This window comes from Monodelphis domestica, chromosome 1 (assembly GCF_027887165.1).
Source record: "Monodelphis domestica isolate mMonDom1 chromosome 1, mMonDom1.pri, whole genome shotgun sequence".
NCBI lineage: Eukaryota > Metazoa > Chordata > Mammalia > Didelphimorphia > Didelphidae > Monodelphis > Monodelphis domestica.
The window spans coordinates 61,799,536-61,823,357 of NC_077227.1; the positions used below are offsets into that span (position 1 = coordinate 61,799,536).

Sequence of the window (23,822 nt, forward strand, 5' to 3'; positions counted from 1 at the left end):
CATAAGAATCTCTGCCCCACATATTGACTTCAAAAACCAAATATTAACATTATCTGTGTTTTGTTGTATTTTTATTTATTTTGTTAAATAGTTCCCAATTGCATTTTTAAACCCTTTCTTTCTTAGTAACAACTAGTAAGACAGAAGGGCAAGGGTCTAATTATATTTAATCTGGTTCCTGTACTGAAGAGTGTTGTGGGCTGGCTATATGGTTGACCCTTCTGCTCTACCCTTTAGTAGAATATTAATGCCTTGAGAGGAGAGAGTTTTTCACTTCTGTCTTTGTTTTTCTAACATCTAGCACATAGTAGGTGATTGATAAATCCTTATTATCATTCCTTTCACTGAAAATCATTTCAAAGCCATCCACATTATTTGACTGGTAGAGAAATTATCAGGGTATCTGGGAGCAAGAGTATTGTCAAGGGAGGAGATAAAAATATATCTTATCTTTAATGTAGTAGCAGTGCAAAACTTTTTTCTCTGCATCATAGCAATGGGCTAGCCATCTTTAAATGCTTCTTCTCTTTTGGTTCCCTATTACTTTTAGAATAAAATATAAACTACTTATCCCAACATTCCAGATGTCCAATTTTCCTTTACAGCCTTATCCCCTACCTTTGTATTCTTAGTCTCTACTAATCCTCTACTCCAACCAGTACCCAATTCCCTAAATGTAATTCCTTTACTCGTATTATTTTCTCTTGCCTAGAATGCTCTTCTGCCACCCCTGAAGGATTGTCTAAGGCACAGACCATCTCTTCTGGAATAAATACACACGCTATGTGACTCTTCTCTCAGTCAAACCTTTTATGTACAAAAGTAAAGGCAAGAATTAGCATGACTTCTATGAGCCTGGTGGGCTTCTACCAAGGAGTCATGGAAAAAGAGATGAAATAGAATAGGGTCAGATTATTGATGACCCAGAGAGCCAGGAACTGTGGTTTCAACTTTTGGGGTAGAAAATAGGGAGCCATTGTGGGTTCTTGAACAGGAAAGTAACTTATTTAAAGTATTAGGTTTTGGAAGATGAGTTTGGGGGAAGAGATGGGTTATACTGGGAGGGGGAAAGGCTGAGGAACTCAGCTAGGAATGCATTGCCATAATCCAGGTTTTTATTCTTTCAAAACACTATCTCTATCTTCCTAATATCCCTATGATGAGAATATCATTCTTCCTTTTATAAGCAAGAAAGCAGACTTAGAGAAAAATATTGTTATTGTTATGATTATTCATTATTATATTAACATTAAATTATATATAATAATAAATATTAATTATGAGCTAACCTTTATAATGCTTGAAGATTTGCTAAGGGCTTTATATATTTGCCCCATTTGAATGTGATTTGCTAAAGGCTCTCCCATAGTCTTAGAATGGAAGCATCCTGCTTTTCTGCTCAGAAACTCCACCATGAGAATACATGTTCTTTGAGAGTAAAGATTGATTTTTTTGTCTTCATATCCCCAGCACCTAGGACAGTTCCAGGCACTCCTCTGATAGGTGCTTAATGCTTGTCCCCCTCTAAGGTTACTTTCTATCTACTGTATGCTCTTAACTTCCATAATATATATGAGGTAGATAAATATATGGGTACCCATTTATTTACATGTTTTCTTCCTTATTGGAATCTAAGTTCCTTGAGGGCAGGGATTATTTCATCTTTTCCTAAAGTTGGATCCCCAGCTGCCTAGCATAATGTTTGGTAAACAACAGGCTCTTAATAAATGCTGGATTGATTGCCCAGGAGACTTCAGGTTACTTTCAGATCTTGCTGGGAAGACCTCTTCCCCATCTCTCATCTGAGCTGGGAGTGCAACCATTGTGTAGAACCCAGTATTGGGCAGGGCTGGGCAGCCTGCTAAAGCAGAGCCCCTGATCCCTTCAGGGTGTGGATGCCCTCAGCATCTTGGGTCTTCCCAGCACCAGCACCGAGAACACCAGGAACACCCTTCATCCCAATTCTTGGCCCTAGAGTAGTGTAAATGCTGGTCCCTAGAGGCTCTCGCTAATTGCATCTCCAACTCCCTCGCCCTCCTCCCAGCATGTTCTCCAAAAGAAGAAAGCAGTCCCTAGTGGCGGCCTGTGGAGGATTACTCCAGGGAACAATTTGGCAGTTCTCTGTGCAGAGAGGAAAAGATTGCTGTTGAACATATTTGATTGTATTTATAGGCTCCCCACAGGACAACCAACAGACGTATGCTTTTTTTTTTCCTCTGAGGGTGAATTTTTCTTCACTGGCTGCATGGGGCCATGGGGAGGGAATTCTCCCCTTTCAGATATGAGGAAAGTCTGACACCGATTGTTCTAGGGAGCAGAGGGAGGGGACCTGACACCATAAAGTGTGGCTGCAAAACACCACCATCTCCCTTTGATTTTTATTTCGAGGAACTTGAGTTAAAGGGATGGATCCATAAAGCTGCTGGGATATTGGGGCTTTTTTCCCTCTTGATTCCAATGGGGATCATAACTGAGTTCCCTCCTTTGTCTTCTCCCTTCAACTCTCTTTGGTCTTGTTCCTTCCTTCCTTTTTTTCTTCTTTTTTTTCCTCCCTATTCCAACCAATCATTTTCCTATCTTTCTAGTCCCTAACCATGAAACAATTTATTCATAACACCATGGGATTGATATTGACTAGGAGTCCTCTGATTTGGGTTCAAATTATGCTTCTGCCACATATTAGGGGTGACCTTTGACAAATCCTTTAACTTCCCCAAGCCTCAGTTTCCTTATCTGTAAAATTAGGAAATAGTTAAATGACCCCTGAAGTCCCTTCTAGCTCTGAATCGATAATCTGAGATCCTATTCTGGCTCCTTTCTTGGCCTCTTTCCCCTATTTCTACTCTGAGGCTCTTTCCTAGACCCTCCCTCTTCCTTTTCAGCTTCACTTCTTTCCATTTCAAAGCTACCATCCTCGTTCTAGATTGTCCTCAGGAATGTCCCCATTACAACCCTAGCTCTGTGACCCTGGGCAAGTCACTTAACACCAATTGCCTAGTCCTTGCTGCGCTTCTGATTTAGAATCAATCCTAAGACAGAAGGTAAAGTTAAAAAAAAAAGAGGAATATCCCATTGACCCAGGTGGAGACGCTAGAAAGCTTGCTTTTAGGGCTATCTCTTAACTTTCCAGCCATTTTACCACCAGACCATTCTTCTCTGCCCACCACAGTTATTCCCATTCATTTCTGTGCCTATGGCATAATCAACATGATCTCAGGTGAGGGCTTCTAAGATCCCTTTCAGCTCTGTATCTCATGATTCTGCTTGTGCTCTTTAGTCCTTCTAACGTGCATCTACTTACCCAAATCTTGCCTTCCCTTCCAGGGCCAGCTCTAGTCATTTGACTTCCACCAAACCTTATTAAGAGCCACTATATCCTCCCGTGGCCTGTCCCACCTCTGTACTCCTCCACCCTGATTGTCTATACTGGCTATTGGAAACTTTTTACACCCTGGATGGTCATATGAATAATTTTTCTCCCACGTATACATCTCATCTCCATGTCTGGACTATAAGTTCTTAAATTGCTCTGATTTCTACCATGGCTACTTAGGGCGCAGGCTCCTACTTAATGTATGTTCAGATAAATATTTGTGGGCCGATGGATTTTCTAAAGTCTTATCCTTAAGGATGAGTATTTCTTGACCACCTTGTTTAAGGATGGCCCCTTGCTGGGGGACTCATGTCTCACTGACCACACAGCCTTGATCTAGAACACAAGGTACCCTGGAGATAAACCAGGACAGTGATCCAATGCCTTGAATGTCTTCTGACCCCCAAATCTCCTGTTCAATTTTTATCTATCCTTTAAAGCCCAGTTCAGATACTGTGAAATCGTCTCTGGTGTCCCCTGGGCAATAGTGACCTTCCTCCTCCAACCTCACTCAGCACTTAGGCATCCTCTGTAACTATCAATGCAGGTCTTTGTGTTTGTGCTCCATCCTCCCACTGGAATGAAAGTGCCATGAGGATAGGAGGTGCCATGTTTCCCGAATTTGTATCTTCTCCCTTCTTTCTACAGAAAAGGTACTTAGTAAATCATTGAATGAAGGGGAAGCTAGTGTAAGATTAAAAATTAATATCCAATACTCCAAGTATTATTTTTGTAAGATTCATTAATAATAACTTGAAGTAGAGGAAAGTGATAGCCTGAGTAAAGAGAGAGTTTCCCAGCTGCCCATGCAGGGGAGAAGAGAGAGAGGACAGAGTTACACACAACTTTATCAATACAGTGTAAGCGCATAACATGGGAATTAAAGAAAGTGGATTCTGGGAGATGAAGTCCAAGGGTACAAAATTCTATTTACACATTGTGGCAGAGTGGATAGAGAGCCAGGCAGTGGATAAGGGTTTACATTTTTTAAAATAAAAATAAGCTGTTGAATGAGTGAATGAAGAATAAATGACTTTTTTCCTTCCATCTCCTCCCCAAATTGTGTCATGCTAAACATCTCCCCCACTCCCAGATTCCCCTTTCTTTGTTATGAGAAAGCTGCCAAAGGGCAAGGTAACTCACAGAAAAAAATGCAACAAGGCCCTCTCTTTGAATGTCCCCTCTTGGCTTTTGGGAGCCAAGAGAAGTGTTCAGGAAGGGGACCCTGGCTGTTCTGGTGATCTCAGCAGAGCCTTGGAGAAAATGGCTCTTGGGGCTTGGGACTCCCCCCACCCTCCCACGCCCACCCTCGCCCCAGGTGGAGCACTGCCTTCTCTTTAGTCATCAGGCTGTGGATGAGGCTGGTGAGTGAACAATTTCTGTGCACCACTGCCCAAGACTCCCAAAGGGAGCCACTTCACACACTAATGCAAGCTGTCACTGTAGGAGAGTGTCTGTCTGTGTGTGTGCTTCTATGACTGGGCCTGCCTCACCTACGGTCCATGGATTTGTATAAGGGTGTTCATATACATGCCTATATCCACACATATATAGGTGGGTTTGTTTACATGTATATGTCACAGGATATATTTATGTATCTATATGGTCAGTTACCACAGTGACTGCCAATCCTCCATGTACAAAGGATAAATAATAGAGAGGTCGATTAGATGGATGATTGGGGGGATGAGACAGAGAGGAGGGGCAGAGAGAGAGAAACAGAGAGGAGAGAGACAGAGGCAGAGACAGGGAGAGAGGAGAGTCAGAAAGAGAGGAGAGAGGAACAGGCAGAGACAGTCAGACAAACAAGGAGAGAGACAGAGAGGGAGACAGAGGGGACAGAGAGATAGAGAGAAAGAGGGGGAGAGGAGAGAGAGACAGAGAGAGGACAGAGAGATAGAGAGAAAGAGGGGGAGAGGAGAGAGAGACAGAGAGGAGAGAGACAGAGGCAGAGACAGGGAGAGAGGAGAGTCAGAAAGAGAGGAGAGAGGAACAGGCAGAGACAGTCAGACAAACAAGGAGAGAGACAGAGAGGGAGACAGAGGGGACAGAGAGATAGAGAGAAAGAGGGGGAGAGGAGAGAGAGACAGAGAGAGGACAGAGAGATAGAAAGAAAGAGGGGGAGAGGAGAGAGAGACAGAGAGAGGACAGAGAGATAGAGAGAAAGAGGGGGAGAGGAGAGAGAGACAGAGAGGAGAGAGACAGAGGCAGAGACAGGGAGAGAGGAGAGTCAGAAAGAGAGGAGAGAGGAACAGGCAGAGACAGTCAGACAAACAAGGAGAGAGACAGAGAGGGAGACAGAGGGGACAGAGAGATAGAGAGAAAGAGGGGGAGAGGAGAGAGAGACAGAGAGGACAGAGAGATAGAAAGAGGGGGAGGGACAGAGAGAGGACAGAGAGATAGAGAGAAAGAGGGGGAGAGAAGGAGAGAGAGACAAAGAGAGGAAAGAGGAAAAGGGGGGGGGAGAGACAGAGACAGACAGACAGACAGACAGACAGACAGACAGACAGAAAGTACATGGTTGTACCTGAACTCAGGAGATGGTTGGAGTCTGGGTTTTGCCCAAAGTCTCATCCTATTTTGAGGCAAGAGATCTGGACAAGACAGCCTGGAATTCTCCTCTTTTGAAAAAAAAAAAGTAGATAGCTTAAAAGTATTGAAATAAATGAATCCAACCGGAGCCATGTTGATTAGGGGGTGGTGGATGGAGTCAGCAGAGGAAGGCATGCTAAAGCCATTCATAATGGCTTTCCCTTTAGATCACATTGAGATACTCTAGTGCATATGGAAGGGACTGAGTTTGTTGACTTTTTTCAGTGTGCATCTTCACTCTGTGCCCATCTACACAGAGTAAGCTCCCAATTTATTCATAGCTAAATAGCCAGTTTGTAACTTCTGTGTTCCTACCTAATTCTTCTCCAGACTTGGCATCCACAAAACATTGTACAAAGTCAGGGGAGGAGAGCATAGAATAATTACTATATCTGAAATAGATTCTAGAGATTATCTGGACCACTCAGCAGCTAGGTGGTACAGTAGATAGAGCGGTGGACCTTGAGTCAAGAAGACCCAAATTCAAATCTAGCCTCAGACACTTACTAGCTGTGTGAACCTAGGCAAGTCATTTCACCTCTGTTTGACTCTGTTCTTCAACTGTAAAGTGGGGATCATAACAGAACAGAAATTGAAGTGTTAATTGGGAGGATCAAATGAGAGATTATTTAGAAAGCATTTAGTATGATGTCTGGCACAAAGTAGGTGTTATATAAATAAATGCTTATTCCCTCTGTTTGTTTGCTCCCACTTTCTAGAAGGGGAGACTCAGAGGTGGGGGGGGGGTGACTTGCCCAGAGTCATATTACTAAATGAATGGCAAAGTTTGGCAGGACTGACATGAAAACTTACCTCCTGCCTCCTATCTAATTTGTGTCCTCTCTGCTCCTTACCATGAAGCCTCGCAGTCTGACTGGCTTCTTGCCTGCAGTAAAAGGGGTGGGAAGCTGGAGGCAGTGGGCTAAAACAAGGATTTGGATTCTCAGTGGGCTGCATTTATTCGTGCTCTCCCTGTCCCCCACAACCATGGCGAATCAAGAACTCACTGTCAAAGCACGTATGTGTGGGAGCACATAACTACATATGCGTCTGTCTTCTAAAAACAACCCAGAGCCTTGGCTTGTGGTGTGCCCTTGCGATTTGAGAGGTGGGCTTGGGATGGGGAGGACATAGGTCAGCAAGTGGTCTTCTAGGCTAGCATCTTAGAGGAGATAGAGGGGAGGGATGAGGAAGATGAGAAGGTGAGCAGAAAGCCTCTTTCTCTAGCCACGGGCTCTACACTAAATCAGACTGAGTCTATCTGAAAGTAAAAACCCAGAGTGCATTGAGAGATCCTGGGGCATGCACTGAACCTTACAAAAGGCATAGGCTAGTGTACAGGGTGGAATTCATGGGTGGCAGTGTTGTAGAGTGACAAATATCAATGTGAATTATCTTTATGCCCCTCTACTGAGTTCCAAACTCAAGTTAGACATTCAGGAAGATTTTAAAGCCTAAAGGAGGAACTTCAAGTCAAAATAGACTGGTTGGCTTGGGGAGGATGAGCTGACCACTGGAAGACCCTGTGAAAATAAAAATAATAGGAATTCAGTTCATGTCAACAAGTCATCTCCTCATCAACTCTTCTGTACATAAAAATTAAGCTTCAGGGCCCCTAGGAAATGTGACTTGCCCAAGGCCACAGAGAAAATATAAATCAGAGCAGACTTGGATCTCGGTCTTTCTGAACTCTAAGACTTATTTTTTATCTTGGATCCCATGCTTTCCCCATCCTGTAAAAATTTAAGCTGATGATCCTGGTTCAAAAACTGCAGAGAATATTTAGTGATCATCCCCTCATTTTATGGATGGGGAGCCTGAGACCATGACATTTTTTTAATCTCCTGCAAGATCACACAGGCAGCAGAGCCAGGGATCTGAACCCAAGTCTCGGGACTAGAAGCTCCATGCTGCTGCCAGGGCGCCATGTTGTCTGACCCAGTCAATCATGGGAAGGCACCATGTTGGCAGTCCTATTCAGTCCTGCAATGGGAGAGGAGAATGAATAAGAGCCTCGGTGCCTGGGGATCCAGAGGCTCTGAGGAGAGCCCTCTTCTAGCAAGGGCTCAGCTCAGCTGCAGAAGGGACGGCTGAGTCCTCAGCCCTACTGTTGGCCAGTCCAGGAGGTGTGAAAGATGACAGTGAGCACAGACATAGTTAATCAGCAGCCACAAGGTCAGACAGTCAGTGTCAGTTTTACTACTTATTCCCTGTTAGGGGGCAGCAGCGGAGGATTTGTAGGGACTTGTAAAGGCTTAAAGGAAACATCAGGCTGCTCTAGGAGACAGGGTTCTGCAGGGCGGGAGGTAAGGGCAGGGAGAAGAGGGAGCTGTCCTTCGGTAGGAAAGGGAGACACCTGCTGGTCTGCATAGAAAATGCAACTTAGTAGCCAGGAGCCTTTTCCTCTTAGAAGCTAATATCCTTTTCTATTTCCCCCCAATAGCCAATAGACTTTTCTGGGTTCCCCTCCTTACCCTAATAGCCAATAGACTTTTCTGGGTTCCCCTTCTTAGTAGCCAGTAGCCTTTTCTGTTCCCCCCCAATAGCCAATAGACTTTTCTGGGTTCCCCTCCTTACCCTAATAGCCAATAGACTTTTCTGGGTTCCCCTCCTTAGTAGCCAGTAGCCTTTTCTGTTCCCCCCCAATAGCCAATAGACTTTTCTGGGTTCCCCTCCTTACCCTAATAGCCAATAGACTTTTCTGGGTTCCCCTTCTTAGTAGCCAGTAGCCTTTTCTGTTCCCCCCCAATAGCCAATAGACTTTTCTGGGTTCCCCTCCTTACCCTAATAGCCAATAGACTTTTCTGGGTTCCCCTCCTTAGTAGCCAGTAGCCTTTTCTGTTCCCCCCAATAGCCAATAGACTTTTCTGGGTTCCCCTCCTTACCCTAATAGCCAATAGACTTTTCTGGGTTCCCCTCCTTAGTAGCCAGTAGCCTTTTCTATTCCCCCCCCAATAGCCAATAGACTTTTCTGGGTTCCCTTCCTTAGTAGCCAATAGCTTTTTCTATGCCCCCCCTAAAAACCACATCAAAAGATGGAGAAGTGAGGAAGTATTGGGGAGCAAAGAAGGGATAGACAGCAGAGGGGACACATAGGATTTCAGAGCTAAGAGAGGAAAAGAATTCCGGCAATACAATAGGGAGTTTTTTAATGTTCCTGAGTTGAAGGAAGGAGACAAATAAACTATCCAAATGGCATTTCTTGTTACCTATAGATCCTTTCTCCCTCCCGTGACTTTCTGTCTCTCCTGAGGATGAGCTGTGCTGGGATGGGGGAGAAACTCCTAAGTTCTGCCCTCGCTAGTCATCCCATGGTGTTTTCCCTCTCTGATTCTTCTTAATGTGGTGATAATAAGAAGAATATCTTACATTTCTATAGAAGGATCTCATTATGTGTCAAGCACTATGCTAAGTGCTTTACAATTATTATCTCATTTCATCCATAAAACAGACCAGGGAGGTAGGTACTATGATTCTTTCCATTTTGCAGATGGGGACACTGAGGCAAAGAGAGCGAAGTGACTTGCCCAGGGTCCCACGGATTAAACTCAGACTCTCCTGACTCGAGGTTTGGTACTTCATCCACTGCTCTACCTGGTTGCCTATACTGAGTTTTTCCCTAGCCTGGTTCTCTAAGGTAGCATCCTCCCACCCCAGCCCTATATGAGTACCAACAAAAGCCACCTATTCCAAATGCCAACCTCATACCCACTTTGTCTTCTGAATGAAAAAGAGAAAAAGAAACCTTTGCCTCTTCCCTTGAATCCAGTGGCACGCACATAAATAAGAGGAGAGGGGAGAGACTCAGGGATTGAATCAGAGAAATTCAGCAAAGCCAGTTTCGTGTGTGTGAGCCTTTAGTTCCTGTCTCATCCATCCAGCATATCCCAAGTCCCGAAGTCAGAGTGGCCACCGGTGGCTTAGTGCATATCAGAAAGAGTTCCACATTGGTCCTGGGTTCCAGCCCTTTTTCAATCAGTAAAATATTTATTCAGCACCAGTCATGCAAGGCACTTGGGGGATCTAAAGAAACAATAACAGTTTGCATTCATATAATATTTTATGTTTTACAAAGAACCATACATATGTGAGGGTGACCCTTTCAGATGTGGACTTTTTTCTAATGGAAAGAGACAGATATAAGGATGTTTTTCTCATTCAGTCTCCACGACAGCCTTAGTCATAGATAAAGGAATATTACCTCTGTGACCTTGGGCAAGTCACTTAACTCTGCCTCAGTTTCTTTATCTGGAAAATGAGCTGGAGAAGGAAATGGCAAATCATTCTAGTATCTTTGCCAAGACAACCTCAAAAGGGGTCATAAAAAGTTGGACACAACTGAAAAACAATAGCAAAGCCTATGTTGATGGAACAGAGAGTCTGCAGAATTGAGTGAGTCATAGAATAAAGGAAAGTTAAGATGGGACAAGATCATGGAAGATCTCAGATGCTCTGCTAAATTTAGAGTGTGGACACTCAAGAAACTTCCTCTCAACCAGAGGATATTGGAAATGAAAGGAAAAGTTGTCCATCTCGTTCATTTAAAGATGAAAACAAAGTTCCGTGAGGGAAATTGACTTACTCGAGGTCAGATAGAATAAGATACTAGAACCAGGGTCTGAGAATAAATCTTCTGACTCCAAAAACAACGCTCTTTCCAGTAATTCAGGCTGACTCCTTGGGAGTGGACAAGCAACCAAAAAGTGACTCACTTAAAGCAAGATCTATAGCTATTATTTCTCCAACTGCAGATGGAACCTGGGAATGGTCATACTGATTCTTCCCACCTCAGTTTCTGTGACCATCTGCTTTGATCAGAGATGAAAAAGTCAAGGGGGGGGGGGAGAATGGATGGATGAATGGAGTTATCCAATATCCAGCCAGCAAAGGAGGTGAAAGCAGCCATGTTGTCGCGTAGAAGGGAAAAGGAGATGGGGTGTCTGACTCCTCTGGTGACTAGCACCCTCCTGGAGACAGGAGCAAGTTCTTCTCCTTTATCTGATTTAGCAGATAGCTGTCCCCAAAATATGACAAAATCATTCTCTGGCAATTTCTTTATCTTCCAGGCTTCCCATTGGGAAGAGACAAGTTCACTTTCCCCATCCCTTTACCAAGTAACTGTCCAGCAAAGTGTTTGACAGAGAGACTAGTGAGCATACCATACCTTGAGGAAGTATAAACTTGGGGTTCCTGTGATTCAGAGGGGAAAATATAGGACTTATCAAATCAAAAGACCTGGGTTCTAATTCGGATACTACCCCTTACTAGTTGGATGATGTTGGATAAGTTGTCTGCCCTTTTTTAAAAACAAAGAGGGAATAGTTTGGAACCTGTTTGCTGTGAAGAAGTACAGGGGTGTCAGACACACTATCCACAGTGCTCTGGTTTGGGGCAAAAATCAAATTAAAATGTAATTGGGAAATGTTTAACAAAATCAATAAAAATACAATTTTTGTTGAGTCATTTCAGTCACGTCCAACTCTTTTGTGATTCCATCTAGGGTTTTCTTGGCAAAGATACAGGAGTGTCTTGCCATTTCCTTCCCAGTTCATTTTATAGAGGCAGAAACTGAGACAAATAGGGTTAAGTGGCTTGCCCAAGGCCACACAGTAAGTGTTTGAAGCCAAATTTGAACCTAGAACCTCTCATCTCTAGGCATGGCTTTCGATCCACCGAGTCAACTAGCTGCCCCAGTAAGCATTTAATATATACTTTTTGATATAACTTGAAATAAGAAGATTAGACCTGTTAAGCATGACTCCAGAAGGCAAGACTGAGAACAATAGATGGAAGTTACCAAGTTATCCAGAAACAGGTGGCTCTGTAGATTGAGAGCCAAACCTAGAAACAAGAAGTCCTCAGACACTTCCTAGAGGTGTAACCCTGGGTGAGTCACTTAACCCCTATTGCCTAGACTTTACAGTTCTTCTGCAATGAAACCAATTCACAGTATTGATTCTAACGTGGAAGGTAAGGATTTTAAAGAAAAGAAAAGAAAAGAAAGGAGAAAGAAAAGAGAAGAGGAAAGGAAAGGAAAGGAAAGGAAAGGAAAGGAAAGGAAAGGAAAGGAAAGGAAAGGAAAGGAAAGGAAAGGAAAGGAAAGGAAAGGAAGGAAAGGAAAGGAAAGGAAAGGAAAGGAAAGGAAAGGAAAGGAAAGGAAAGGAAAGGAAAGGAAAGGAAAGGAAAGGAAAGGAAAACAGTTAATGCTGACCAAACTTAAAATAGGTTCCCTCCAGGTCTAGAAGGTTCCTCGCTTACTCAAGACTTTTAAGCAAAAAGTGGATGGTTATTTGCCTGGCATGCTATAGAAAGGATGCTTGTTCAGGTACAGGTTGGACTGGTTGGTCGCTGATCTTTCTAATCCTGAGATTCTGTGATTCTGAGAAAATCAACCCACAAGAGACAAATGATTTCCTTAGTGCCCCGTGCTTCCTCTCCCACTTTGATCAGACAAAGATAAACCTAGGAAGAACCTGTTAAATGTCTACCCCACTGTTAGCTCCTTGGAGAGAGAAGAGGACTTGGTCCCTCCCTCAAGAAGTCTATAGCCTAGATAGGAAAATCCAGCACATAGTTTATAAATAATAGGACCACGTAAAGACTAAACAAATGTAGAATAATGGCTGGAAAGCCAGCCTCTAAGGCAGGCAGGACCACTTGAGCCCAAATCCTTCCTCTGACTCATAATGGCTATGTGACCCTAGGCAATCCAATGATTTAGACAATTCTAAGGCTGTAAGTTACAGAGAAGGTGCTGACCTATATAGTAAGGGGACTTTTCTTCTTACCTGAGAGTTCCCTATACCAGCAGTGTCAAACTCAAATGGAAACCATTCAGGGATCCCTGTGCGTTGCATATTGACTAAGAAAACTACATGTTAACATTATCTGTCTTATTGTATTTTTATTTAGTCATTAAATATTTCCTAAATGGGTTTTAATCTGGTTCAGGCAACACTAAGAAGTATTGGAAGCATTGTCCATATGGTTGACTCCTCTGCTTTATACCTATGAAATCACAGGTCTAGACTTTCCCTATGAGTAATGTGGGCAATAATGACTTTTAAGTGTTCAGAGGAGAAAGAGATTGGAGGGGGCAAGGTGAACACAGTCAAAGATGGACCTTTTGCTAAGCTTTGAGGGATAGGTAGTATTCAGATAAAAAGAGAATTAAGTAGGGGCAGCTAGGTGATTCAATGGATAAAGTGCCAAGCTCAGAGTTGGGAGAACTTAGGTTCAAATCTGGCCTGTGACACTTCCTAGCTGTGTGACCCTGGGCAAGTCACTTAGCCCCATTTGCCTAGCCCTTGCCCATCTTCCTTAGAATTGTTACTAAGACAGAAAAGGGGAGGAGGGTAGGAAAAGTGGGAGAGAGAGAAAGAGAGAGAGAAGCAGAGAGACAGAGAGAGACAGAGAGAGACAGAGAGAGGTATGAGGCAAAAGCATGCTAAGCAGAATTATTGAGAAAGCCCAGGCTACCCCCTCACTCTAGTTAGATACTTCTTAGCATCAGCTCTCCCTCTCTTTTCTGGCCCCTGAATTTACTCATTCTCCCTTTAGAGAACTGAGGGGCTTTCTTCCTTCCTCTCAGGCAAGGAGAAGGAGAGAAGATGGAGACAGAATGACACCACTTCAGCTCAGAGTACCTCCCAGCTCTTTCTGTTAGCCCTTCTTCAAAGCCACTTTTTATTCTTAAAGCATTTGCTACCAATACCATCCATTATTGGTGTTAATGGCTATTATTCACCCCGTTTTTACACCATTAATCTCTCGAGTTTAAAAATGTCACTATCTTTGCCAGTGCCTTTCTAATCAGCCAGACATTTTATCCTTTATAGATTTTTTAAAATAGCCCATTATTTTCTACCTGAAATAGTCATGTTTCTCCTCCCAGCCCCACCCCCTTCCACCCTGACCCTCCCATTAACTCCAACACCAGAAAGTAATTCTTGGCAGCCAAGGCCACTTGCTTCCCAATTTCTCCCACTAGAGAAACTCTCTGGAAGTCAACTTGTCCCTTTCTCCTGCTTTCAGAGAAGATCCTGAGTTGTGAGCCCTATTTTAAAAGACCTACAAAGGTGAAAAAACTTGTTTTGGCTCCCTGTTCCATTTGAATGTTTGCTTCTGGGAAGTTCTTCCTTCTATCTGAACTGAATTTTTCCTGCTATATAGTTAACTCTCTCTGAGCTGCCCTAGCAAGAAGCCTGGTGTTTCTGAGCTGAGACCATGGACAAAGATTAATATATATATTCTGTGGAGTCACTGAATCATAGATATGAGCTGGCACCCCCTCTGTAGGCTGCACTGTATTAAGGACCTTGAAGAATACAAAGGTCTCTGTCCTTAAGGAACTTGTAGCCCAGTGGTGCATACAAGGAATATATGCATTGGAAAATATGACTAAGAGTACAAAAGGATGAAACCTTAGGGTGAATCTATAAAGGGCTAAGAGGGAAGAAGGCTGGGAGAATGGCAGAAAGCAATCACAAATTAGAAGTAGTTAGAGCTGGGAGAATATTATACTCCAAGGGTCTAAAATTGCTTTGAGCCTTTCCTGTACACATTCTATTTTTTAGTGTAGCTTTTGTGTACCTAAAAGTCTTATTGCTTCTAAGCTCAATGGGAGATGCAAAGGTTCCCTCCCTCCTCCAGTTTTCCAAGAGCATTTTGTTTGGGTTTCATCTTCATTGGATATATAGACTTAGAGGTAAATGAAATCTTGAAAGGTCTAGTCTTTTTTTTCTCATTTTATGGAGGAGGAAAAAGACCAATGAAGTGACTTGTCCCAGGAAGTTTTGTCATGCAATGAAAAGTGCATTGGATTTAGAATGAGAGGACTTGAATGAGTTCAAATCCTGGTGCTGCAGCCCATCACTTGCAAGTCCTACAGGGATCACTTTCTTCCTGTGTTAAATGAGCAGCCAAGACTGAATGAATTTAAAAGGATGGAATAGATCCTTTCAGTTGTTACATGATACTGAAAAGCTTTTGTGCAAAGACAATTAATAAAGGAAGATAAGAAGGGAAGCCACTGCTTGGGAAAAATCTTTGTATCACCTGTCTCTGATAAGAGTCTGATATCAAGGATATATCAGCAACTAACAGAAATATGTAAGACCAAAAGCCTTTCTCCAATAGATTAGTGGTCAAAAGATAGCAACATTTCTCAAAAAAAAAGTAGCAAACTATTAATGACCACATGAAAGAGTCCTCCAAATCACTAATCAAAAGAGATACAAATTAAAATAGCTCTGAAGAGGCACCTCAAGCCCACGAATTAGCAAAAATGACAGAAGATGGGAATAGTTGATGTTGAAGAGTTTGTAGAATGGGCATACTTAATGAATTTCTGTTAGAACTTTGAATCAATTCAACCATTCTGGAGAAGCATTAGGAATTCAGCAAAAGAGATTAAAATATACATACCCTTTGTCCCAGAGATTCCCTGGCTAGGCATATACTCCAAGGGGTTCGGTGGGTGGGGGGAGACAGAGAGAAGGAAGGAAGGAAGGAAGGAAGGAAGGAAGGAAGGAAGACTTCTTTCTGAAAAACCAAAATATTTATGGCAGCACTCTTCGCTGTCATAGTAGATAGTCAAGACCACCTGAACTGAGAGTTAGGAAGACCTGAGTTCAAATTCAGCTTCAGGCATTTAATTGCTGAGTGATCCTGATTATAACTTCTATCTGCCTAAACTTCCTCATCTGTAAAATGGGGATAATAATAGCACCTACCTCACAGTTATTATGAGATGATATACTTTGCAGTCTTTGAAATATTGCATAAATGCAAGATTTTATCATTCTTATTAATGAAGAAGTGAAAACAAAATAGATGTCCTTTGCAGGGAAGTGGCTAAGCAAAATAAATTACTGTCAGATTATGATGAATAAGCCTGACCTCAAAAGACAAGATATGGGAAAGCATCCCCTCCCTTCTTTGAAAAGTTGGAGGACCAGGTGTGAGATACCCTATAAAGACTGGCAGGTTCCTTGGATGTGTTGATTAGTTTTGCTGAAGGAATTGCTCTCTGGGAGAGAGAGTAAGAAGAAATATCTTGAGAAATGCAGGTGGAGTAAAAAGCAAAAGATATAATTTTTAAATTTATTTTTTAAAGAGGAACTGAGTTCAAATCCTGGTACTACAGCCCATTACCTGCAATCCCTGCAGGAATAATTTTCTTCCTGTGTAGCCAGGTCTAGATGAATTTTAAAAGATAGAATAGATCATTTCAGTTACATGAAATTGACAAACTTTTTCAAGAAGACAATTAATAAAGGAAATAAGAAGGGGGAAGAAAGATTTACATGTCCTTGTGTGTTCTATTCCATTTCTAAATCTATGATCCTCTGGTATATGAAGCTAGTAAATAGCAGAACAGGGGTTCCAACTCATGTGGAAATGTATTCCCTATTCAACCCTTTCTATCCATAGCTACCTCTTTTTTGCCCCCATCACCCCCTACTCTATGATATTCCACATATCTATTACTTTTCTCATCTCCCTAAGTAAAATGTAAGTTTCTTAAGAACAGGGAATTAGAATAGCACCTTGTACATAATCAGTTCTTAATATTTGTTAAATTGATGAGCGAAATTTAATATTTGTATCTTAAATACAATAGGTTCTCATTTGCTTGATCAATGAACTGGGGGGGGGGGGAAAGAGGGGGAGGATGGTTAAAACAATTTCTCCCTGGACTGTTCCCCAGGACAGAGTGAGGACAATGACCTCCAGCATCAACAATTTAAAGCTAGGAGAGACCTTAAAAATCACCTTGTCCAACCCTTTCATTTGACACATGATTAATAAACATTGATGGATGGAGGAATCAATGAGTCTCAGAGAGAGGTTAAATGGCCATGGGCATATACTTAGTGGTTGAGCCAGAGCTCGTCCATACTTTTTTTCTGAAGCATCCCGGCAGGATAGGGGGGTCTGAGACCCTCTTCCCAGTCTCAGAATCTGACTGTTGATTCCATTTCAGGTTGGATGGGAGTAATATGGGAAGCCTCACTGGGTTTGTAAACAGTGACCTCTGCTGGTGATATGGAGGAAGTATTGGGTCTTTTGTCTAGACTGAAATCTCTCTCTCCCCCGGAGAGGTGGGAGATGGGAATCCTGGCCTGGGGGAGAGAAGGGCCAGGATTAAGGCATTTGTTCCCCCCTGGCTGTCTTTGCCCCTCACCCACCAAACCCCTCTCCAGTCCCCTGCATTTAAGGGAAGAAGTAGGCTTCCTAACCCTTAGCTTTGGGAACCTTTAGGACAGGAAGGCTTTGTTTGATAGGTCAATACATCTGTTACCCTCCCCCCAAAACCAGAGTGGAGCCCTCTAAATCTCATGAATATGTAAATGAGTCCTCTTTAATTGGTGCCCAGGGCCATAAACACCCCTGGGGAGTGGAGGAGAGAAGGGAAACTTGACTTTGCATTAGAAAAGGGGGAGTTCCCTCAGGGCAGATTTGGGGGGAGAATGTGGTTTCTGGGGCTGCCCTTACCCCCCACCCCTTTCACCCCCAGCCAGAAGCCTGGAAACTGACCCCAAAGAAGGTACCTGCTAACAGCCTCCCACTCCTCAATCCCACAAACTCTCCTTTCAACCTTAGGTAATGAGTCCCTGCTGGGCATGGAGCCTTTTTCTTGGCAATAGGGGAGGAAACCCAAGAAATAAAAAGCAGGCAGCCTGGATCTCAGGGGCCTTCTAGGCTGGCTGGGGAGAGAAGAGGAGACACCGGCATTAAATGCAGGCCCTTATCACCTCCCACTTGACTTCTCCAAGCCTCCCATCTTTACCCCTCCCTATTCATCTGGCGGAATATTTCCCAATTATCCTTAATAACCTGGGGCTTTTATCTTTTCACTCCCAGTCCTAGAAACAAATGGCTTCCTACATTCTCCTTTAGGTTACCATTTAAACTCCTAAGACTGGGAATGTTCAAGAACCCTCCACCATCTTGCCACATGGTACATCTCCAACTTTCTTTCTGCTTAATCCTAGACACTTACTTGGTTCCATGATATCTCACCTAGAATAGAATAGGGCCCTCTCCCCCCCCCCCTTTCTCTCTCCCTCTGTCTCTGTCTGTCTGTCTGTCTCTCTCTCTCTCTCTTTCTCTCTCCCTTCTGTCTCTGTTCTGTCTCTGATTTTCTCTCTCTCCTCCCTCCCTCTCCCTCTCCCCTTCTCCCTCTCCCCTTCTCCCTCTTCCTCTCTCTCTCTTCCCTCTCTCCCTCCCTTCTGTCTCTCTCTATTCTGTCTCTATCTCTCTCTCTGTTCTGTCTCTGATTCTCTCTCTCCTCCTCCTCTCTCTGTGTCTCTCTCTCCCTCTTTCTGTTTCTGTTTCTGTCTCTGATTCTCTCTCCCTTTCCCCCTCTCCTTTTTTCTCATCTTGACCTCATTGATTCCTTTTCTTTCTTCAAGATTCAACCATAAAGCCTTTTCTGAATGAATGCTGCCACGATTGACTTCTAAAGCCTTTAATTCATTTGTCATTCTGCTAAACATATCCAGGTTTTCTCCTTCAAAGACTATAAACTCCTTGAAGGCAAACAGCATCGTATTTTTGTCTTTGTATCCCTGGCGTCCAGCACTGGGCCCACACATATGTAAGCATAGCTCAGGAAGAATCGTCCTACCCTCTATCCTAGATGGGACATTCTGGCCCCGGCCAGAGATGCTCCAGTATGTGTGTGTCTCAGTAAAGTGTTTGGTGGGGAGGATAAAACCCCTTCTCCTTCTCAAATGAGCCTATGCCAGAGCCTACATAGAATTACTAACTAGAGTTTGCTGCACTTGCCCAGGTACCCCTAAGTGACTTGAGAGAGCGTCATCGCTACACTGGAGTTACAAGGACTGGGTTTGTGGGATTTTCATCCTGGGGCCAGATATTCCCTGATCTGGGAAGGGAAGGGATCCCTGAGTGACAATCTCCTCTCTTTCTCTCTCCACAGACTGGGGATCTTGAATGGCTTCCAGGTAGAAGGCAAGAGGAGACAATCAGAATGAATTCTATGGACCGGCACATACAGCAGACCAATGACCGGCTGCAGTGCATAAAGCAGGTACCTACCACTCACTATCTGCAGGCAATTGAAGAAGCCAAGGTGGGGGGTGTGGGTGGCAGCAGAGAAGAAGAGAGGGTGTAGACCCAGAGCTATCTGCCTTTATAAAACAGCTAAGACTCTGAGGTGCAAAGAATCTCTCAAGCACTCTGTTTTTCCTGTCTGGGGATGTTTAGCACCAAGGGCAGACATTGACCTGAAAAGGTACCAACCACCAGTTCACCATTGGCCTGAAAGAGCACCAACCGGACCGGTTCCATAGTTTAGGCTTGGGATGATAGAAAATTTTCCTTATTTGGTGGGAAGGATTGGTTGTCTTGGCATAGTCTGTGGCCACATTCCATCTCTGGATATTTAAAAGATACCAATTAGTGCCATGGGGGCAAGGCTGCCAGGTATTATTCCTTTGACCAATCACATGAACACAGGCTTCCTTTAGTAGTACGTCCTTCTGGAAAGTGGAATTTGGTTCAACAAATTATTAATTACATAAATTAAAGTCCATTCTTCTGGATTCATACAGCTACTTCCTAAGAGGTTAGAGGACCTTCCCTCCCAGACACTCCCAACCAGGTCTTCTCCTCTCCAGGCTGAATTTCCCATAGTTCCTTCAATCCTCACTCCTATGGCACAGTCCCCAGCCCTCCATCTCTCCTGGCCGTCCTCTTCTGCACACCCTCTGGCTGGTCAGTGTCTCTCCTGAAATTGAACATAACGCCCCAAAGCTTGCTTTCCCATAGAGGGCAGTATGTACACGGACTGTCACCTCCTCTGGTTTGTACTCCCTTCTTGTATTAATGCAGTCTCTGGTTCTGCATTAGCATTTTTTGACTGCCAAGCCACAACTTGGACTCAGTCGGGAGCTTGCGGTCCCACTAAAATCCCTAGATATCTATTTTTGTCAAACTTTGCCTACTCAGAGTTTGCCTGTGACTCAACTTATTTTACTTCAAAGGTTATATCTTGTCTATCAGGTTAGCAGAGACCTTCCCTTGCCCTCACCACTCCCTATTAGGCAGCCCAGACAGGGTAATTATAGGGCATTGTTGCAGGAAAGATGCTTAGATAGCCTATCCCCGCTGCACATTATCCTGGACGATGAAGGAGAGGATGTGGTGGTCACAGAAGATCTCTCATCCCCAGTGCCAGCTTTCTCTCATTCTACCAGCAGGATTTAGGCATGGCATAGAATGGGAACAGCATACGATAAACCATCCACGTTTCTCCCACTCATACTGTCTAAATACAGAATCAAATGGATGTGAAACTCTGGAGGGCTCTTCTCCCTTACCCACAACACACCCATCCATCCTAAGTGTCTCAGAAAGAGATCTTCCCTCCCTCACTGTACCACTGAGTCATCAGACATAGTAAAGTGGGACAGGACTTGGAGGCAGGAAAATCTGGGTTTGAATCCCAACTCTGATATCTACTGGCATTGTTAACTTTGGGCAAACTGCTTAGTCTCTCTGAGCCTCGTTTTACCCAACTGTAAAATGGAGTAGTAATGCCAATAGTACCTTCCTCACCAGGTTTTTTTTTTTGAGGATTAAATGAGATTGTGTGTGTAAAATAAGTTTTATAACCCTTAAAGTGCTATAAAAATGATACTCTGTTATTACTATATGCTGACTCCTATACTAGGTGCTAGAGGGAATTCAAAGTTTTGTTAAAACACCTGCCCGGAATTTATCTTTGTACATAGCTATAAAATCTCAGCCCAGGGAGGCAATCAAAGACTCCCCAGACTCCCAGTACCTAACCAGGAATGCCCACTGTGCCATGCTAGACAAGGGGCCATCTAGCCTCTCCTTGACTTTCCCCATGATGGGGGGACCCCACTCCCTGAGGAAACAGCCCATTTTACTAATTACTGAGAAATTTTCTCTTATATTAAACAGAAATTGACCTTGCTTTTACACATCGCTCCTGCTTTTCCTTTCTAGAGTCACACAAAGCAATTCTGATTCCTCCTTGATTCAAATAAAAATGTGGTTTTGATTCATTACATTTTAATTAAATTTTAATTAAAATTTTTATTAATTAAAACTAATTAAGTGCATGCATGGACTGGGATTCAAAGATAAACTTGACCCAGTCTGTGTGGTACAGTGGATAGAGCACTGGATATCAGTTCAGATCTGACTCTAGACATTTTCCAGCTTTGTGACCTTGGGCACATCACTTAACCTATGTTCCTCTTAGTTTCTTCATCTGTAAATGAGGATAATAATAGCACCTGTGTAACTTCCTAGGTTATTGTTAGGCTCAAATGGCATAATATTTCTAAAGCATTTAGCACAGTGCCAGGCATGCCCTAGGTGCCTAATAAATGCTTGTTTCCTGAGTTCCTTCCACAGCAAATGACTATGTCTCAGCTATTAGCATTTTGGACCTGTGCTGCAGATCCCGTCCTCTGGATAAGGGTCATTGTCCCAGTTTCACCTCTTGGGAGATGGTTTCATGAGCTGCTGCCATGCTCCTCATCATGTAGCAGTCTGTCTTTGAGTAATGAGCTGCTTTCTACTTAGACATGTTGACCCTTGGACAATTACCTGATACTGGGCTCTTCTGAGAAGCCTTTCCAGTTGGGCAGGACCCACCTGGCAGAGTTTATGCTCTGGTAGCACAACCTTCTGGTGCCTGGAGTCATTTCCACACAAAATGAGGCACTGGAGCAGAACATTTGGGAAAGCCATACAAGAGAATCAGAAGATCAGATCCCTTCCATCAAGAAGCCTCCCCTCTACTTGGAGAAAGTCAATATACATATCTAATTAAGGCAGTTACAAAACACCCCAATAGACGGTCAGATGCCAAACTATAGGGTCCAAACTCTAAGTACTGGGAAATGTCAGAGGAAGAGAGATGAGAATGGATCACAGTAGCCAGGGAAAACTGCAAGGAGGACCCACACACAAAATAGTCCCTCTGTGCCAGGGGTTCTTAACTTGGGGCATAGGTATGGGCACACATCTATATGTGACTATATACTTACGTATGTAACTATTTCAATACATGGATTCAAATGCATTTATACCGTATACATATTGATAATGGTTTCAAAATAGTACAATTCCTTTGTAATCTTGTGTATTTTATTTAGTGCATTTAAAAACAATTCAGAGAAGGGATCCTTGGGCTTCCCCATCCTGCCAGAAAGGGGGAGAGTTCACGACACAAAACAGGTTAAGAACCCCTTCTATATCACCTGCATTTGACATTTTGAACCCTTGACTTGTTAGTCTATTTGAGACAGATAGGCTGTTATGAACCCAAATGTATATACTCAACCAAGATGGTGAACACTTAAAAAATTACAAGTCAGAGAAACAAATTAGGGTTGACTAAATTATAAATTGAGTACACAGTAGTACAAGAGAATAAAGATAAAGTCACAATCATGGAGAGGAGGTTAGGAGCTTGAACAAAGCAAATTTTAAGCTAGACTTATTTTCTTAAAACCCTTAGTGTCTATTTTCCCTACATATAAGTTCATATTCTTTTTTTTTTTTTTAATCTTTGCCTTCCATCTTCAAATCAATACTAAGTATCTGTTCCAAGGCTGAAGAGTGGTAAGGGATAGGCAATTGGAGTTAAGTGACTTGCCCAGGGTCACACAGCTAGGAAGTATTTGAGAACATATTTGAACCCAGGAACTCCTATGTCCAAGCCTGGCTCTCTTTCCACTGAGATACCTAATTGCTCCTTAAGGTGGACATATAAAGGCAATAAGAAGAACCCCCTGAGAGATGTATTCTTTCAGTTTTCTTTTATTTGGAGTTTTCTCTACAGCACCATGTCAGCCACCCTGTCACCTTCCCTCCCCCATATCTTCCCTCTCTCCCTCCTTCTTCCTGTACCCCCCCATACACACCCATTTGCCCCGAGTCCGTCCAGCTGGCTGTTTCTCCCTAGGAGAGCTGGACCCTGCAGGCAGTCAGCAAGTAGAAAAGAGGGAAGTCTGAGCCTAGCCTGGGACTTGGTATGCAAAGCCCTCGCTAAGGTTCATACCCTGTGGAATTGAGGCTTCTTAGTGGGAATGAAGGATGTGTGTCCTCTGATTATCATCAAGCAAAGACATTTTCAGATGCTTGCTCTGGGGTCTGAGGAGCAGGAAATTGAAGAAGACTCTTTACAGATTGAACCAAACCCAGAACAGCTTCCCGAAACACCAATTACGCCTGTCCTTGTGGTATATCAACCAGACGCTGCTCTTGGCTGGCTTTACTGGGCAGGAGAGGGGGGCTCCGACTCCCTGGACTTCCTTCCTCTGAAACAGCCTCCTTCTTCCCTGTCCTCACTACCCTTCCCAGCCCCAGAGAGTCAGCTTAGGGCCCAGGAGCCCTGCTTCCATCCACACCAATGAGAGAATTCATTTTTCCTTGTCACTCTCCTCTTCTGATTTAGTGGAGGCTCTGCCACTCCCTTCCCATCTTTTCATCCCCAGAGCTGAAGCTTCTTTTTGGCCCCCTAAATCCAACTCTGCTTCTCTTAGAGCAGCCTCCAGAGCAGGCACATAGCCTGCCAAGGGGCATTTGGAAAAGAAAAAGGGAAAAGATTGGATTTTCTTCATGCTTGCGTTTGATTAAAAAAGAACCTAAGCCCCAGGAGACAGTGGGCTACTCTGAAAAAGGCTTGGGCTTTGAAGTTGTGGTTCATTCAGTCCTGTCGGACTCTTCCTGATCCCATGGACCAAAGCAGGCCAGGTCCTCCTGTCCTCTCCTGCTCTTGAAGACTGTCCAAGCTCATGGTCATTGTTTCCACAAAGTTATCCATCTCATCTTTGGCATCTCC

General features: G+C 43.5%; 1 protein-coding gene across 14 annotated transcripts in view; it reads left to right on the forward strand.

Annotated features, from left to right (window-relative positions):
• Positions 1-23,822, forward strand: part of ZMIZ1 (zinc finger MIZ-type containing 1) — a 477,780-nt gene that overhangs the window by 252,134 nt on the left and 201,824 nt on the right. For all 14 annotated transcript variants that reach the window (XM_056799734.1, XM_056799767.1, XM_056799744.1 and 11 more), the window contains one exon: positions 18,915-19,025. In XM_056799734.1, the coding sequence (XP_056655712.1) occupies positions 18,966-19,025 (60 nt within the window). In that variant the 5' untranslated portion in view covers positions 18,915-18,965. The remainder of the gene's footprint in view (positions 1-18,914; positions 19,026-23,822) is intronic.